Here is a 20033-nt window from a genome sequence, read left to right on the forward strand (position 1 = left end):
ATCGTGTTTGACGTTGCCCATGAAAACTAGAGTATTCCCAGAAATGATCGTGAACCGCTGCAGACAAGGTGGTACGGAATAATTTGCATGGTCGTCCGCTGGCTCCGCTAAACTAACATACTATTTACGCAACCTCGAGCTCTCTATTTACTGGCTGGAACGTTACTTCACGTGGTCTCGACAATAAACCCGACTTGGAAAAACTGGAACGAGGAAAATTACGTAATATACGTCAACCAGAATGTTGTGACGCTCTCGTCGTTAGGTTTAAAAGACGTTGATTAGCTTCGGGACAGAGGAACCATAATTAACCGACGGCTACCGTTAGAATAGCGAAATCTGTGTTAGCATGTTTAACGGTAGCAGTCAAAAGAGACCATTTCGAATCATTTCACAGACGTCGAAAGTAGAGATACCTCCGTGACATATTATTGAATAGATTTATTCGAACGCGAACTGTGCTCGTTTGGAATTGCAATGGTAATTTTGTTAACAAAGCAGTCCTGAAAACATAGCTATTATTTACAATTTACAATTTTCTATCATAAAAAAGTTGGAAGATTGGAAAAGAAAAATATGAAAGTATAAAAGTTAATCTATATAAATAAAAATCAAATACTGTTCGTTGGTAAGCGCATCACTTGAGAACGGCTGGACCGATTTGGCTAATTTTTTTTTTTAAATGTTCGTATTAGTCCGAACTAGGTTATAGGATAAGAAAAATTGGAAAAATATCACGGAAAAATGGAAAATTCGGGAAAAACTGAAAGTGCTTTTAGAATCATACTTCAATACAACAAAAAAAAAACAAAAGTCGTAGCTTTTAATCAATATTTCAATAGAAATTTACATTATCGACGTCTGTTTGCATTATCCACATTATAAACATTCGCCAGTTAGTTAATTTCGATTACAATTTATTTCGTCACGTACGCAAATGTCGTTTGACAGCTTAATGTAGTTTACCCTACTCGCGAAGCCCGCGAAGCGAGGGAGCAACAACTCCCCTCTAGCAGTTAATAAAAATAAGTTGTGTGGCGTTAAAAATCAGTTTTATCTGGAGGAATTTTCTAGTGTCGAATTTGGGTGACTCTTTTTTTATTGGAAGCCCTTCGTATTAGACTCGTTTAGGGGTTGCAGTAAATTTTCTATTTGAGTAAATGCTTCGTAGAAATTGATGTGTTCATTTCGGATTAAAAAGAGATCTATCGAAGAATTGTTTCCAAGTCTGTGCCCAGCACACTACAAATCATTTTCAACTGGACATGTAGCACCGGTATCCAATAACTGTCGTTTCTACTCTCCGGAGTAAAACTCACGGGAGTCTACCCTTAACACTTTGTCAGCAGCTGCTGTTGTCTGGCCGCACTCGAGAGTTTCTGACAAATCGCGAGATATTTGCAAACAAATTGAGTACAAACATCCCAACAGGTCGACGTGTCTTCAATTAATTCGAAAAATTTATAATTCCAGCAAATTAGATGATATACTATACTACCTCGAACGGGTACAGACTTTTGCAACCGACTGTAAACATTAGAGCCGTTGTGTTGCAGTTAAGCGGCGTCCTGTGAAATTCGGTGATAATTTGCAGTCGTATAAACATTTATAGTCGAATGGCGGCTCGCGAAGGTTATCCTCACGTGGCCACGCAGCAGAAGCGTCTATGTAGATCCGGTGGCAGCGATAAACGCCAGATGAAGAGAAGCGACTAGTGCCGAAGCAAAGCAAAGCAAAGCAAAGCGAAGCAAAGCAAAGCAAAACAAAGCAAGTACACGGTGAACAAGAGTCACGTGTAATAACATGATTATGCGTTGCACACAATCGCGTGTATTCGCCAATTCCCGCGATTGCGATGACGTGACCATAGTGTCGTAGGTGCTGCTACACGTGTGCGTTCCCATTACGAATACAGGGGGCTCACATACCTGTCCATTCATGGTGAGGACGTTGCGCGTCGACAGAACCACTCTCGATCCGGAATTTCTTCTTCGTTGTTAGCCCTTAACTGGACCTTCAAAATATATTTTAAAAATCCAACGATTCGCAGACAAAATTAAGGGATTAGAAAATGGCACCTTTTTAAATGACAAGTACCATATTACACGAATTATTTACTCCTGGGAAAAATCATGGCTTTGCTAAGCAGTTCTTTGAATTAAATTATGAGTTTCTTTATGTCCTTATGTGAGGACGCCATGACGGAAAGGGCTAGTATGAAACATACGAAACACAATTTCATAAAATATATCCATATTATTTACTCACAAGCTACAGCTTTTAAAACGAGAAGTAGAAATAAATATTTCTGTATGTATTCACGTCGGATAGAATTTCCAAAAATTTCGTATAGTTGAAAGCCTGATAAATTTTAGAGATCCTTCGAATTTATTATTCCGATTATTTCGATCCTTAATATACGACACAGTTTTCTTTTTTATTTGCCTAGATATTCGCAAAAGTACGATGCATACGATTACACTTTTACTGGAAATATATAGTAATAAATAAAACAGCGTACATTTAAATATCAACCGCGTTGCATAACCAGCGTCATAAATACGGGATTAAGAAATTCTGCAACGAATTCGCGAGACTAGCCTGAATAGGCAATTTACATTTTTGACAGTGGAATGCTTATGGTTTAATTAATTTAGCGGGGAAAATATTGCAGTGTCACTCGGTTCCTCTTCAACGAAAAATCTCGCGCACGGCGAACTCGATTGTGCGGAAAATGAAAAATCACCGCGATCCGAATTGTTCGCACGTCGCGCACCGCGGAACAGAAATCCGGCTCTCCTAAATTTCAACCAAGTTGGGCAATTTCTGTGCAAAAACAAAAATAAAAAAAGTGAAAGAAAATTTCTCCGCGCAGGAAATGGAAAATCCGAGCGTCTAAATTCCTGCCAGACCTATTTTCATACTTTTCCTTTTCGACGGAAAGATCGAAGCCCATAAATTGCCGTTCCTTCGTTCCACCTTATGAAGCTCAAAAACACTACCGTCTCGTATCTTCATAAAAATGTATGATAGGTATCTTTCTCTCATTTTTATCGAAACGATCACAGTTTAGAAGTTGCCGTGAAATTTGCTGCTTCGCGATGAACATATTATTTTCCAACGGAGGTGACACGTGACAGATTAAAATTTATTAAACAATTCGCTGTTTCAAAAATTGGAAAAATTTCATTAGACAAGTTAATACTGTTGGAAGCCTCTTAGTAGCGTTTTTAATGATTCCGCTACGTCGAAAATTAAAAATTTTCTTTCAAGTAGAAGTGTCAAAAGGAATTACCGAACGATATTAGCGGAGATAAGACTGAAACTGTTGCTGAATAATTTATTAGAAAATCTACGAATATTTTCATTTTTATTACCACGCTTATATCAGCTTGCCGAGTTGTCGTTGTTGTTGTACGCGTCAAATTTCGTAATCGAATTTTAAACCACTTCCCGATGAGCTGGAGACTTGAAACAATGAATGACAATGCAATATTATTAAAAGAAATAATTTTTTTAGACATTAGTGACTATAAATAAAAGCGTGGAGCACCCACGAAGATTACGTCAATATAGTTTAGCGCTCCACGCTTTTATTTATAGTCACTAATGTCTAAAAAATTTATTTTCTCCTTGTTAGTGCATTTTAATATAAGCGTGGTTTTTAAAAAGTTTCCTTTTATATATTTTTTTTAGAGAACTAGTCCTCACAGGTTTCACGGGGTGAAAATTCACTGATATTCCTTTTTTAGGAGGGTAGAGGTGTCTGCGGCTCGCGAACCGCAAGTTGCCCAGGCCTCCTCCAAAACGTGACATTATAAATGAAACATAGTTTGCTAATTTCGAGCGCAAAGCAAAAACGGTGACTGATATATTTTCCGTACCGTTGTAATTTTTTGCGTGGCGAAAATACCGCAGGGATTATTTAGGTGCGAAATCCCGCAGATGTGTGCCAAGTGTGAAAAAATATCTGCCATGCCGGAGGCTTCGGGAGAATCACGTTTCAAATGCATCAAAATCCGCAGTCTGGCTATTGCGGATGCAGCAGAGATCGGCGTCAGCGAATGTCTTATCGCGATGCAGGAATAGCTTAACTCATGGGCTCGCATATTTTTCTGTGTTACGCTCTGGATCTGGCATTGCAAATTCGCGTTCCGTTCGTCGTCGCGGTGGAACACGGTTCACGGTAACGAGAGTACGACTTTCAAATGCGCGGGGATGATTTACAGCGCTCGATCGGTGAAGCATCGCCGCTCTGTGATTTCACGCTGTTGTTCCCTCTGTAAATCCGCCCTGAACTCCTTCATTCTACCGCGTGAGAACCAAAATTTTAAACAATTCCCTCCGTACAAAATAAAATGACACGGCATTCGATTTTAGGTTTCTCGAATAGTTACTTGAAAGTTCAATTAATACGATGCAGTGTATACGTATTACGTATTAGGATTAGACTGCGGATTTTATGCATTTATGGCAAAAATGGGTAAGCACAATTTAAAGCAGAGGACATATTAAAAAGATTTAAATACATCAGGGTATTGGTCTCAGCTTAATCAGATAATTAAAAGAAGAAAGAAATTTTTATTTCGTAAACCAATGCTTTTAATTGATGAAGAATGTCTAGTAATGGTATTTATAAACGATTTGGATTGAAGGATGAAAGAATGTTGGTTGAATAATTTTTTCTCCGGCGATATCGGAAGGAGGAAGTAACGCGTGTAATATTTTGCAAGTGGTTGGCTCGGAAAGCCCCCCATTAATTTTCTTGTAGTCGTTCGGCGCGAAAATCGTTGGATACTGTGGGCGAGCGATGACGTTACGCGTAATGCACCGTTAAAGGGTGTGTTCCCGGCATTCTTTGGATGATCATTGGGTAGAAGGTCACCTGCCCGGGAAAAGATATAATGCACGGCATGGTTGAATAGCTGGGAGTGTGCTATGCGGCAATTCACGGCGATAGCATTAACACCGATAAGAAGCTTCCTTTAGAAAACAGACATTATAACGACTACTATAACTTACGAGTCTGTTTCCGCGGAAACTTATTGTACAAAACTCGTTAACAGTCTATAATTTGAGATACCAGCGATTTTCAAATAAACTCCGCAATTTCGAACGCTTAGAATGGGTTTTCTCTAACGTAATGAGCCTTTTCAACGACATGCTTTTTGTTAGCCATAAATAACGGCTTACACAATAGTATTATACTGCTTTCAAAATGGTTTCCAGGTTAACTGTGACCCTCACCTGTGTCCGACTTTATTAACTCTTTTCTTCTGAGAATCTGTGAGTGTAATTCTCGTTGACCCATTTCCGAAAAATCTTGTGTAAAACGCAGCTCGAATATTAGCAAAAACTAGACTGCTATTTATTCAGAAATTCTAAAGAAGACGTAACAAAACAGTATTTCAATGATAAAACAATAGACAGGCGACCAAGAACACATCCACAGTTGCCAATTTGTACAGCTGATATCAATAAATAATGTGTCAATGTATATATACCATATTTTTTTCTACCAAAGAATGACTGTCAATATCGCGAACTAATGTTTCTCCAAGTAGCGTGCATTAGAACTGCATGTATGCATAAATGTTCACGGTCTACATGCGACATGTTGATTAATATATCGAAGGATAAGAGGATCACTGACGTCAAGGTAGTCGTAACGCAAGGTAGCCATTGTAACCCTCGCGAAGGCTAATAAGACACAGTTCGCTGTAGCAGAATGGCTGCAATAACTCAGAGGCAAGGTCAAAGAGACTGTACACGTTCACATAAATTTATTTTATTGTCTCTAAGTGCTAAATCGACTTCTTGGTAAGGTGTTTGCTTGTTGCGAAACACCTATTTGACTATAGAAACGATACTTTTCTGATTAATTCTATGATACCAGATTGTGCGTCTAATTGACTGGTCAAATTCTGATACGATGTTCTCGAATGGTTTCTTCTTAAGTGGAGAAGCGATTTATTGCTTCTACACTAATTCAACGCACACTTGCGATAACCCTTTTACAACGAAGCTAATCGCTTCACAAAACGAGTCTTTGGGTTCACGGGAATTTTCAGTGTGATCATACAGAAAACATTTTATATGCTAAAATTATTGTAGCATTGCGTCACAGAATGTATAAATGAATTTTTCTTTTATAAAGTTTCAGTATGATCGTTCAGAAGACAGTTTTTTAAACAATTGACATATTGCAGCATTGAATTATTTAGTCACTGAATTTGTAAATGAATTTTTTCTTAAAAATGTTGTAAACGAAATTTAAAGTTATTTTGCTCGAAGTTCCACAGACTAGTAATGATCGACGAAAGGCACCGGGTCGTAAACAAATGTGGGAAAGTTTGCTCCACATAGGAGCGGGCTCTTTTCGGCGAGCCATAAAACTGGGAACGTCGTTCGCTAGCTGTCCCTTAGAATCCCCCGATCCCCTAAATCACGGGCACGGACGGGGTTTCCGGTCTATCTATCGATTTATCGCCTCGAGTTGTCGCCGATTTCTCTGAAATCCGATTTTTTGTTCTCTATCTCTCTCTGTTCCGTGGGCAGGTGGCCGTGAAAAGGTCAACGGGCGAACGTTCGCGAGGAAGAGAAGAGACTCGCACCGGTTGCGGCAGGTCACGAGGAACGAGTCTTCAGGATGGCCTACATTATCCGGCGTTATCGGTGAGAGAACCGCCGGAGCACGGAGAGGAAATAGAGAGGCGGGAGAGAGAGAGAGGGCAGAGATAATAGCGGGACAGGAAGAAAAATGGGCCAAGCCTGGTGCAAGGAGAAGACCACGAAGGCTGAGGACTCCAAGTCCCCCTTGGACCGGGTCTTCGTGCGATGCGCGCATCGGGTACGTGAACGAACACTCATCTTGTCTTTCTTTATCTTCGATCGCGCCTTCGCCGAAACAGCATTCTATTGCGTTGATGTATCACTTCTGTAGCGTATGCTTTAAGCGGATACACTGGTTCTCGAGACCGTTTTTGCTCGGATCTTTAGCAACTTTTTTCAGAAAAACCGTCGAACCTTTTACATTAAAATTTCGCACAGGAATTCATCGGTATTCATTCGGTATTTTTAAAACGAAAAGAGAAAATATTAAAAAAAAAATAAAACAACATTTTATCAAATGGGATAAAATGTGTAGAGAATAGTAAAAGACACATTCTTATTATACACTATGCAGCGAAGGGTTAAAGAGCATTTTTCTCTCTTAAAAACTTCTGAATTTCATAACGCATTTTCCGATTTAGTATTCGTAAACTTATTATCGCGGTAAAACGTTTTGCTTTCAAAATAGAACCATTATGCGGAACGAAGAGTGACACACGGGTGTAAAAATAAAGTCTGACGCTCCGGTATAACAAGCAGATAAAAATAAATATTTTTCTCGTCGACGTAGCGTAGTTTACGATCGTCGTTACAGATCGGAGAACGAGTTTCGAAACTACGCACACGCCTATTAAATTGTCCGCAATTATTACACGATTTTCGTATAGTTGACTCTAGGAAAACCTTTCCGCGGTATTTTATTCGCGGATGCAACACAAATATTAAGTAGGCGCTCGCCCGTTGGTGCGCCGCATTTACATCGATTACCACAATTATCATCGATTTTATCAGTTATAACCGGTGGACGCGTCGCAAAAGCCAGAATTTACCGAGCAATTCCGCACATTAGCGTCGCGCGTTGCAAGGAAAATTTAAATAACTCATTGTTGTATACACTCGTTGGGGACACTTATATGCGTGTGCGCGTCCCGTGGATTTATCATTGTGCATCGGACACGAACATGTCGCTCTAATTTGGAATCCGAGACACGCAGATATGCGTGTAATTGCTAATTAACCAAGTGACGGGCATCCCCCACCCCCAGTCCCCCACTGTTGCACATGGACGCGTGACCGTTCGTAAAAAGTAGCCGAACTCGCGAAAACACGTGCCACCCGATGCTATTTGAACACGGGGACCGATTATTTTTGAACGGACGGTATTTATGGCATTGATTCATTGCAGGTGAAACATAATGAGCTGAGTAATTGGCGCAATTAACGTATGAAATATCATTATTGGACTGCAGACGTTGAAGCCTACTTTTACCTATAATTAATTAGACTGCGGATCTTTACGCAAAATAAAAATTGACCGCATCGATTGCTAGAAATAGGAACTAAATTGAATGCTATTTCTTCCCTCGATGATTCTAATAAAGGATAAATCATACATTGACATATTCAATTTTTTTAATTTTTCAACAATTTTGAATCTGATCTACTCAATTTTGCTATAAATGCATGAAGATCCGCAGTCTTACTTATAATAAACGCTGTTTTACTTATATTTCATTTTCATGTTTATTCTGTCTTGTTTTTAACAGATTTATTTTTTTTATTTTTTTGCGTATATATTCTTCCGTTTTTATATTTTCGTGGTAGCATGCGAATGATAATGTAACCGGTGACAGATAAGGATAAGTGAACGTGAGAAGCTGTTGCACGGTAAGCAATTTTCTTGTTAGCCGCGAGAAGAATATTTGCCGACCTCTCTATAAACGCGCGAGCGTAATCCTCGCGTTGCATAATCGCTGTTTAACGAAAGGTATACAAAGCTGTCTAGGGGACTGGCTCGCGGATATTAATAACCGTTGAAATTGAAAATTTATGTATTCATCGTGGATCAACAGTCATCTATTACCGTTAATAACGAGAACAAATGGCTTGACAAATGAAAATTTGTTACGTCTTTCCGGGTATAATTTTCTAATTGTCGCTGTTGGATTTGATGGAAATATAGTGGGATCTTACCACAAAGGTAATAGAGAAGTCTGCTACCCTTATCTTCAAGACTAGAATTATTTTCGACGCAAAATCGTCTCCTCTAAACGCAGCCATGCTCATTCTTTCTGGCGCCATTGATTCTTTCCTGAAATATGCTTTCCTTAAAAGTGCTTTATTTTTCATTACATATTTTTTTATGGGACTTTCACCAACTTAGGTCGGGTATTTTTCTTTAGTTGTTTAAGTATTTAGTGGTTTCATCGACGGTGGAAGTTTCGGACGCAAGGAAGGACAGCGTATGGGAAAGAAAGAGACACGGACAGTCGCCGTTGCCGGCAGAGTTCAAAGAATGTTCCATACGTTGTTCTTCGTTGCGTTCGAAACTTTCATCGTCGATCGAACCACTAAATACAATTGAAATTATATTGTGTTTGGTCTTGTTTTAATCAGAAAAGTGCCAGAAATAAGTTAGTGAAAGTCCCTTAAAAAAATAATGAAAATTAAGAAGTTTGTGGTGTTCACACCGACATACCCGAGTCGAGATCAATCGGCAGTGGAGTATTGGTAGGCACTGGACAGCGTTCGCACAGGCGACCCCGGACAGCAAATCAGGATTTACTGTATTGTACTCAATTCTATACCTGGTGCTTAATAAAAAAAGTAGGCAACGATAAAGTAATAGAAGGAAAACAGCAATTTTGAATAAACAACTGTAAAACATCTTGACATACCTTTTTACAAGGAAAATGTTCACGACAGATGAATAGTCATGGGGAAGCGAGGAACATTCGGCAAGGAGCACAGAAAAGAAAGTTTAACGCTGCGAATTAGCATGAGCGTACACAATCTACAGTGGTTATCGCTTCGGCTCGCCTCCGGCCCCAGCGTTTCCTCAATCCCATCAATTTCCCTCGGCGAATTTCTCTAGAACCGATTAGTTCTAGTGTCCGGTACCGTATCACAGACATTCCACGTGACGGGCGAACCAGCCGGAAATTTCAGCTCGCCGAGGCTCCATCGTAAATAGACGCCGGTGCACCCTGGGAAGGATGCATCGCCACCGTAAAAAACAGCCTCCTCGTTTCGCTTACCTGTCCAGAAATACGTGTGGCGTACGCGTTTACGCAATCTCTGTGTTACCGGGGCAATAAGCAAGAGACACGTCATTCGCACGCGTGCCTCTGTTTCTTCTCTTTTTCTTCGTGCAATCCCCCTTCTTCACTCCCGCGCGTCCTGCTCTCGAGAAATATTAACATCGTCCCCGGACGTGTTGTGTGCTTAACGGGCTTCCGATGCGAAGTATTCCGTGGAGAAAAGCGGAACACCGAGTACTCGATATGGCCGACGACGTGTCAACGCCATTTTGGAGAACTAACGGAGACGCTTATCTAATTTTCTAATTACATAGTTTCTTTGAAGGATCAACTGGTCGCACAATGATCTGATTGAATGCGAGTTGGTAGCGGTGGAGATATGATTTATTTATCTAGCGAGTAGAACGACGTTTATGCGAATAAGAAGATTCAGTTAACTTACCAGGACGGTAGGGTCTGCAGGCAATAATCATTAGAAAAATTTAGAAATCAACTGGGAGGTTCCTCGTTAGTTTAAAAATTTTAATAAATGGGAAAAGTAATGCTCATCTACTCAATTTTTCCATAAATTCAATCTAAGAGTTTTCGGTTGTAGAACTACTTCTTTGATCGATTTCTTACTGGAAGACCTCGGTCATTTTGCTGGCACCTAACATAGTTTATTGTTAACTAGTCCAGTACAAATCTCCTAGTATTTTGAATCTTCAATTTTGTAGATCTCCGCGAGTTATTTCTTTCCGTGAATTTCCATCCTGTGCGAACGCACAAAGAGCCACAGTGTAGGACTCGCGACGTCGACTACTTCATTATGTCGGGGCACAAACATCTGGCAGAAACGTTTTCTTCAGCCGTCCCGATCGTAATCAGTCGCTGTCTTGTCGGGTATGACGAATGAAATTTGAATGAAGCCTCCTTTACGCTGTTTACTAGCTTCGTTTTCTACTGCGTTGCGCCTCTGAAGCGGTCTTTGAGGCTAGGCCTGGGTCAAGACGTCGTTTACGGCACGCTCTTGTGTAACAAGAAGCTCGTTCTTGAAACCTGTGCCCATAGCCGATTCGTTTCTTACACTTGCCGCGAACAGCTTTCTTGGAAAATTGGTGCCGGAACGCCGATGTCAAGGCGACGACGTTGGCCAAGACGCCATTGTTATTGTTCCCGTGTCCTTTATACCGGATCCTTATCGGAACTCTAGACTGTAATCACCTTAATCTTGGAATTCTCGTCGAAATCTCTGATACCGTGTACTATGGAAAAATGAAAGCACGTAGAATGTTAAATCTGCTGTGCTTTCACTTCGTTAACCCTTAAGTGGTACACTAGGGGTCTCTCATTATTTGTGAAAAGCATAAATCAACGAAGAATCAGAAGTAAATAGTGGACCTGATTGTCGCAGCATGTTTAAATAAAAGGATCTAGCAACAGCAATGGCGTGTGGACACCGGTAACGACCGCCATATTGGATACTGTCTGTGAAGTAAGAATTTATAGCAGCAACTGCTACATACCTCGCACATAAATTATTTCAGACCATATTTATAGGGCATTTCTGTCTATATATTATAGTCGTTGACACGTAAAAATATTTTGATTAACGATCAAGGAAAATGCATTGATAAAACCTGTCGAGCGTGAAGAAAATGTTGATATGAAAACAAATGTGTTCGCTCTTTTTATACAAAAAGAACTTTGTTCAAGGCTAAAAAGATGTTAGATTAATAATAAATGCAAAACTATCGCAATGGATACTGCTTAAATGAAGAAAAGAAAAATATTTGACATGTTAAAGAAATAGCAGAAACCACTCGAATGTAAATTACTTCGGAGTCTATTTGCGGGAAATTTCAGTCCGCGTTTTATGGTCGTCGGGCTTTTATGAACATACTCTGAACCTGTTCGAGGCGACGTTCAGACAGACTGTAATGATTGAGACGTGATGCAAGTCTCCGTCACTTAACGTTGACAAGATTCAGTGTCAATTGCAGGCCTCCGAGCAATTGTTCTATGCGATTGTGCACACAGCCGGGTAGTTATATTTACATTGAATCGGACACAATAGAATAGTATTCATTTTGAATATTTATAGGAGCGCGAATGCTTTCTGGTCGCGCGGCCACCGCACGTTTGCGATTGTTCTTTTGATTGCGCGCGTGGAACCTTTTTCGCGTTGATCATTGCGAGCACCCATCGGGCGGGTTGATTTATCCATCGATTGACATTAATAGACTGCGGACGTTTGCGCAATTTACAGTTTTCGAAAGCGTCGAATACAACAATCGCTTTCTTCCTAAATCGATTCACAGCTACGCGAAAATAGTGAAAGATTGACAATGCAGTTTCGACGTCGCTCGAATGTATCGTTGCATGAGAAATATTACTTTCTTTCTAAATAAAATTTAATGATTAAGGCAGCCATCATTACATTATTCTGTATTGTGGAAATTAAACATTTTGGTCGTTCATTCTTTATAAAAATTTGTAAATTGCACCTACTCATGTTTGTCACAAATGCATAAAATCCGTTCTCTACTCGTATGCGACAATCTAATATCTAAAATAAAATGTTTTGCGAAGCTGTTGCGGATCGTTACGTAAGATCTTCTAAACAAAACATGCAAATACGTCTTAAACGTTATTCGGTGTATAATTGGTAGTGTCATAAGTGTCGCCAAGATGTCGGACGCTAAATAATAATATTTGCAACTACATGGCGCGTCGTCGCGTTAACAGAGATCCGCTAATGAACCGAACGAGGTCGGATCTAGATAGATCTTCCGCCGATGATGAGGACTCGGTGTTGTTTAGCACGAGTGGTTTACTTCGAGGAGATGGATACGGCGATGACATCATATTCAGATCGGAGATTGTAATCGCACGAGTCATCGTCGATTTTTATGTTCGCAACAGGATCGTTGAAAAAGGAAATCGACTCCGGAAACGATTGGTTAAACTAGGATATTTGCATATTATTCTAAAGATTATTGTACTCTGCCAGTTCGACTATAAATGGAACGTAGAAAATGGTTAGAGATTAAAAGCAAATACAGAATTAGCAACGTCGTAAAAGCATTTACACAAGTGCACGAGGTTATGGCTGCTCACTTTCTCGTTCGCTGACTACTATTTCGCTAATAACAGCGTGCAATAGAAAAAACACAGATTGTTACTCTCGCTGCATCCTCAATGAAAGGAACATGAAATTACTAAATGACATACTGCCGTCTCCTAATCGTAGCGTGTCTAATAATGACTGCCGATATCTATTCACAATCATTATTGAATACAGTGATGATGGTGGAATTAAGTTCCCGCTCCTGGAGAACGATTTGGTGATTAATTTTTAAGACGGACGATCGCGTAATAGAACTTCCTGTATCCTAGTTCGCTTTTGCAATTTCCGACTTTCTATCGGTTTCATTGTCACTTGTCCCTGATCTTTTCGAATTGATGCAGTCGTCGTCTCCGATCATTAATAAATCATCCGACACTAACAGGACCTACGAAGAGTCAGCTATAACTTCGCAAAAGTTAATTAATAATAAAAGAAATTGATACGTTTTTACATTGCAGGATCATAATGACAACTGACTACAGCAGAGAATATGCAGGATGCATTTTCTATGGAATGCATCGCACGTATACACGTTGTTGCCACGGTGCGGTGATTTCATGCGACTTTTATCACGAGGAATGCACGAGTCTGTAATGAGAAATTGCGAAGAGCAGCGGAGATAGGTTGAGAGAAATTTTCTTTTTCTTTGACCCACATCACTATCGAGATTTACTCGCGTGAATCATCGTTGTGTGTGGAGCGCGCAATGTTTCTTGCGCGTAACCTGTGTCGGTAAAGTGCGAATGTCGGACGCGATAAGGAGGTTGGCGAAGACCGGAAATGGTTGTAGATTTCGCACAATCTGAACGCGTCCTCGGCGAAGATAACGGAGAATTAAAGCCGTCCACGACAACAGCGTCGATAAGTGCTATCTGCTCGGGACAATTGAGGTGTGTTTGATGAACCAACACCTTTGTGTCGCCCTTCACGCCTTCCTATAAATCCTCTGGCTCATTCGGACCACACCATAAAATACAGAGTGTTTCACTTAGCCTTATCGTTTCAAACATTTTTGTTACAATACAGGAAGGGTTTTTATCGATTGAAATTTATGGTTTTAATAATAGTAATAATACTTTTCGCGGCGCTACGGTTTTGTTACATGTTTTTTGTTACATGTCACCGCGGGCCTTCAGCTACATATGATATTTATTGTACATGATTTATTTGAAGTTGATAAAAACTTTTATATGTTTCCTGATTTAGCTTTAGTGCTATTTAAACATGATTACAGACGTTAACATTAATTGATGATGATTATGATTAATTGAAAGATGGTTATGATTAATTGATGGAACTCTTTAAATGCCGAGAAAAAATTGCTATCCTCTCGAATAACATCTTTTTACATGTTCCCTGATTTAGTTTTATTGCTATTTAAATATGATTACATACGTTCACATTAATTGATGGAATTCTTTAAATGCCGAGAAAAAATTTGCTATCCTCTCGAATAACATCCTGTTTTCCGTAGTTCACTAAAAACACATATTAATTTATGCATTGTTACTGCTTTGACAATTTTTTTGAGACCCCAGATCGGTGACGCGTTGCCTATAATTTGCCCTCGGAAAAACTGAATCAACTCTGAATATTGCAAAATAGAAGCCAGCCTGTTCCAGCCGGGAAACCGGTTCCATTATTCATGTCCGACTACTTTGTTGCATCATAGAAATAATCTGTAGTTATTATACATATACCGACGTGCGATTTTACCGAACACGTCGACGGTCAATAAACAAGAAGCGCATTTACTTGATCGATAAATAATTCATGGCATCGGCGCCGCACGGTGGTTCGAATGCCGCAATTGGCTAGGCACAATTCGTTTTCGAATCGACAAAAACTAATTGTGCCGATATGATGTACAATAACCATATGTATCGAACGTACGTTACAAGACCTCGAATCTGAATTATTAATGTTTACAGATCAGACAAACTTCGACGGCGAATTTATTCGATCGCATCGTTATAATTCGACATGATTGAATCGGATTTTACGACGAACACGAGCGGGTGTAATTTAAAACATTAGAACAATTAGAAAACGCCGTTGTGTTATAAAGGAAATGCCTTTCTATTTCACAGCAGTTTGTTGCAATTCAATTAGAAGATCCCGGTGATAATCTTGCGAATTGATTAAAGTGCACTTAAACCCGTTGGATGCTATTCAAGCAGACCCTATTTACAGGAAATCGCGTTCCAGAATCGACGAAAAGAACGAGCGCCATGACAGGAATATAATCAAGAAGAATATTTCGAGAGTTCGTTCCTTAATTGATTCGGCGAATGAGAAGCTGCTGTTAATCGCGAAACAGGATCAAAGAAACGAGGAAACAATGAATTACAGGCGAGTCCGTTCCAGTTCCTCGAATGCGTAATTAAGAAAATTAGTCGAACAGACAGGAGGAATTTTACGGCGAGGCGTTTTCCCTTCGTTTTACATCGCGACGCCCATTAAGACTATACATCGGCGCGGGACAGTCTGGCAGCGAGGGCCAGGAATCGCAGCGAAAATGATTTAAACGAACGAAAGAACAGTTCGAAGAGTGTCTCCCCGGGAAAGTATATTCGCCGGGCTCAAGTTCGCGCAACATTTTCTGAGCTGCAACGAATTGCGTTAATGAACGCTCCATAAATCGCCCAAGAAGCTCGCTTTTCTCGTACCGCTCTGAAACGAGAAACATAGTAAGAGAGAAGGAGAGAGAGATAGATATTCTGGGACACGGTGCCGGCTGGAAAAGCGTCGCGGAATCCGATTAAAAACTGCAACATTAAAGTTTGTTTTGTAGCGCGCACCGACGCGTAATTAACCTTTAACAGCGGCGAGCACTTTTTCCGCGGGAGTCCTCGCAACATCTGCGAACGGCGTTAAGTGCGAATTATATAAGAATGACTAATGGCCGCGACAGCCTGCGGCGACTCGCAGACGCGAGCCGATACCCGGTCGAAATACACGATTGTAAAATCGATTTATCTTTCGAGGGGGCGAGAGGAACCGGCACACCCTGCGACATCGTCCACGCTGCCGGAAACTTGAAATTCGCCGCGCGCCATTGTCCCGTTGCTGGTCCTCGTTTTATGCATTTAGTGCCTCGATTTTTTAATTGATCCTCCAACAGCATTTTAAGCTTCCGTTTGGCACGGCAGAATTATTGAAAAGCTTATCGATAAGCTTCCGATAGATAGAATGTTAATTACACATTTCCTTGCAGCTGGGAATACATATCTAGCGGGGTCCACCCACTAGAGCAACGAAGAGTTAATTTAGGTTTCTATGTCGCATCAACGACTAGATTATTAACGACGCATCATAACGCAAGGTCTCTCTCAGATATATTTTTATTCAACTCTGTTTCTTGCGGTTCATGGAGAATCTTGACGAGGACTGTGAATATTTATGCATCTATAGCAAAAACGAATGAGCGAGATGCAAAATCGTGAAGGCACGACGAGAATTGACGAGTATTATTAACGTTAAAAATGTCGAGAGAAATTTGCTTTGTGTTCTTCTCACTTTGCTGCATACGAGGGAAACTGATAAGAGCATGGATGAGCCATTTTGAAATAATTACAATGATTGAAAGGAGAAATATTTAGAGAGCACTTAGCGCGACAGGAAGTTGTTAAACAAAACTGAATAAGAATTCCGAGTGCAAAGGGTTAACGGGTTAGTTATCTAATTAAATCGTCGCGATGTCGCGCGAAGAAGGAAGCAGCAGGAAAGATCGTTCGTTGGAACGTCGAGGAGGGGACTACTCGGTGATCGATAGATCGCGGTTCGACCGGCACGGAGGGAAACTCGTGTTTCGCAGTCTGCGCGCAGGATCAATTAGACGTGGCGCGATAAGTTCGCTGCTAAATGAGAAAACGCGGCGTGGCAGCGCGCCGTCAAGGATTTACGATTGTGCAAGACCCGACGAAGGAGGAAAAATCGAGCCCGAGGCCGGCACATGTTTATTAACTGTTCAACCCTGCCTCTCCTTCTCGTCCTGGTGCCCCTTAGCCCCGGCGCGTTTTTATCTCGCCGCGCCGGAAAACCCGCGATTTTTCTTCACGGCGATACGTTTATTTACGGTTTTGCATTCCCCGTTGGCTAATTCAGTGAATTTTACGGTTCCGGGATTCCACGCTCCTATGGATGCAGAACCATCGGGCTGTTCTATAAATAATTTCATTCCTTATTTATCGTGCTTGCCGAGCACGCTTGTCCCGTTTGTTAATATTATTTATCGCCCGGCTAGGCTACTGGTGAATTTTCAACCGTCTTATCATATCACGAGTGCGTGTCTGTGCGTGTGCGAAATTTCCTTTCTCGTTGTTCTAATTTTATAAATTTTACAGATTTTTCTTCTATATTTAGTTCATATCTTATCATAATTCATACACGTGAATTATTATACTTGGTTTAAAAAGCACGGCGAAGTTTTAATCGTCGTTTTCAGTGTTTATTGTTGTGTTCCGTGTGTTTTTATTGGTCCTGATTTTCCATTCTCGTCAATGTTGTTCGTGCAAATCCCCAAAGTCCCGTTGACCGAATATGATATACGATATTATACCGGTAATGCAATTAGAGATGCGAGGTATGCAATCGTTCCATTGGCTGGCCAGCTTCTGTGTTCTCCTCTTCTCCGGCTACCATTGCCTCTTGTCAGAAATGAAAGAGGATCCACGTATCGCTAATTAGTCTCTGATACGGTGGAATCGTACTACGAGCAAAAGCCGTATTTACAAGCTGGAAATATCGTATAATTACAATCTCGTTTACATTGAAATTGTGCAAAAAATTGCTGCTCCGTTGTTAATCGGGCGATTTTATCGCGAATTCACTGTTAAAAATCACTGGAAGAATGAATTCACGTTGCAATTAATATTCAGACGCTTCTTAAAATTGAACCTGACGAGAAAGTCCTTTCGCCTTTGTTAGACAAAATGTAAAATTTTGAAAAAACTGCTATAGGTTGCTATTTGCACCCTTTTCCTCTTGAAAATTTGATATATCTCATCGAAATTGTTGAAAATAAAAAATGTTTGCATTGATTGCAAGACACAGGAGCCAAATAACAAATTCATTCTTCTTTTAATTATCTTATTAAGGTGACACTGGTGGCCTTAAGTCTTTTTGATACCTCTACTGTTTCAAATTGTACGTACCCATTTTTGTCATAAACGCACAAAATCCGCAGTCCAATTATAGCAAATCGTAGTTTTTCTGCAACATTCAGCCTACAATCATCCTGAAAACTCTAACATTCAGAGTGCATCTGTAATGCACTCCAATGCATCTGATTCCGCGTAAGCATAAAAAATTCGATCGCGTCACAAAATGATATCCTCTGAAATTTTGTACAGCGTCGAAATTTTCGAGTACCGGAACGCACGACAGAAACGTTAAAAAAACGGGGCTCGGGGGTGTGGGAATGAAAACGTTCGTGCGAACACTATTCCCACAGTCGTGTGCACGCATATGTTTAACGGCGGTAAAAGAAACCACGAACGGAATGCCATTGAATCGGAACGAGTCGGGCGTGAAACAGCCAGCGGACTGTGCAAAATGTACGCGAATTGTATTTCACGTAACCGGGCAAAAAATCGTTTTAACTCCCCCCCACCGCTTCTCCTCTCGTTACCCGTTGCAGAACCAGAAAAATAACGAAATGGATCGGTAATGGGTGAAGTGGGGGAGTGAACACGGGATAGTTATGCGAGTATAGTGTGTGCTAGCATATACAGAGCCCGGCGTGGCCCGAGCTCCTTAGAGCCGCTAATCAAACCGATACACGTGATAATTAATTAGTTTTCATTTGCAACGGGGCCCCATTATAGCCGCTCCGCATTTCGCATGACGGGTTACGTAATGGCGATCGTTACGCGTGTGTTGGCTCATTAGCATGCTCGTTACTCTTGCATTAAACTTTTTAACCACTATTAAATCACGTCCTGTAAATGGCGGCCGAGGTGGTATTTTTTCACGGGCCGCGGTCGGATTCAACGAAATTACCCGACCCCCCGAAATTTAGAGTAGCTGGCGGCCGAGCCTCCAGGCATTAATACTTTTCGAGTGTTACGGAAAAATTAATAGAGCAACTGATGTTTCGGCGAAACTATTGCGACGGCCGATGGTATTTTTCGAAGAGGAATTTATTGAAAGTTCTACTGAACGATAATATCGAAGGGTGTTACTTTGTTCTTGTGCGAGCGCGCCACCTGAAAATTATATTGCAATTATTTAACTTAACGATGATTAGACTGCGGATTTTATGCATTTATGAAATGGTTGGTGTATTATAATTTAAAATAGAGAAATTTAAACATACTATTATATTATTCTCGACCTACTGAACATAATAGGAAAAAAATTAATTTCTATTTCACTGCAGTTTGTTGCAATTCGTTGCAGTAAGAAATGTTTATTTTGGCTTAAACAATGGGGAAATAAATAATATTTACCAATAGCATCTAATTAATCAAATTACTACTGAAAATAAAATTGCAAGAAAATTCTTCATTATCATTGGACGCAGCTCGAATAATTTGTCCATAGTTATTTTATTACTCGTTCCACTGCGAGGATCCGCAATGGGATTAATCAAAAGTCCTGGTGTATTTGAATTCCCGATTTTGTGGGACCACGGTGGATCGTCTGCTCGCAGCACCGTGCATTACACGGGACCTTTGATCGAGACATAGAGCGCTCCCAGCACGGATGGGTAATTGAATCGTTACCGAAAGGTGTAAAGTGCAGACGATGCCGATGTAAGGGGTCCCTCGATCAGCCCACGTCGTTGTATTATTAATAGCCGGTGAAAGTTCCATTGTAACTTTCCGTGGAAACACGGTGAATGGTTCGCCAACACGGAAGAACGTAAAGCGTTAATGATTACCGAGCCGGTCGTAATACGCGAGATTGATTTAAGCTGCTTAGGCGCCTTTATTGCCACTAAACGCAGCGTCCGAGAACGTCGGCTTCTTGTCGCAGGTTAAACATTACAGACGAACGATGTAACTACTGTCTCGTGGTACGTTCCTCGCTGACGGTGTGCAGAAACG

General features: G+C 40.6%; 2 protein-coding genes across 3 annotated transcripts in view; one reads left to right on the forward strand and one right to left on the reverse strand.

Annotated features, from left to right (window-relative positions):
* Urm1 (Ubiquitin-related modifier 1) overlaps window positions 1-20033 on the reverse strand; it is a 386421-nt gene that overhangs the window by 22747 nt on the left and 343641 nt on the right. The window lies entirely within an intron of this gene.
* The window catches only part of LOC143211971 (uncharacterized), a 51167-nt gene that overhangs the window by 2655 nt on the left and 28479 nt on the right, over window positions 1-20033 (forward strand). The window contains exon 2 of the mRNA XM_076430168.1: window positions 6559-6850. Coding sequence (XP_076286283.1) covers window positions 6761-6850 — 90 coding nt within the window. The 5' untranslated portion in view covers window positions 6559-6760. The remainder of the gene's footprint in view (window positions 1-6558; window positions 6851-20033) is intronic.

This window comes from Lasioglossum baleicum, chromosome 9 (genome assembly GCF_051020765.1).
Source record: "Lasioglossum baleicum chromosome 9, iyLasBale1, whole genome shotgun sequence".
Taxonomy (NCBI): domain Eukaryota; kingdom Metazoa; phylum Arthropoda; class Insecta; order Hymenoptera; family Halictidae; genus Lasioglossum; species Lasioglossum baleicum.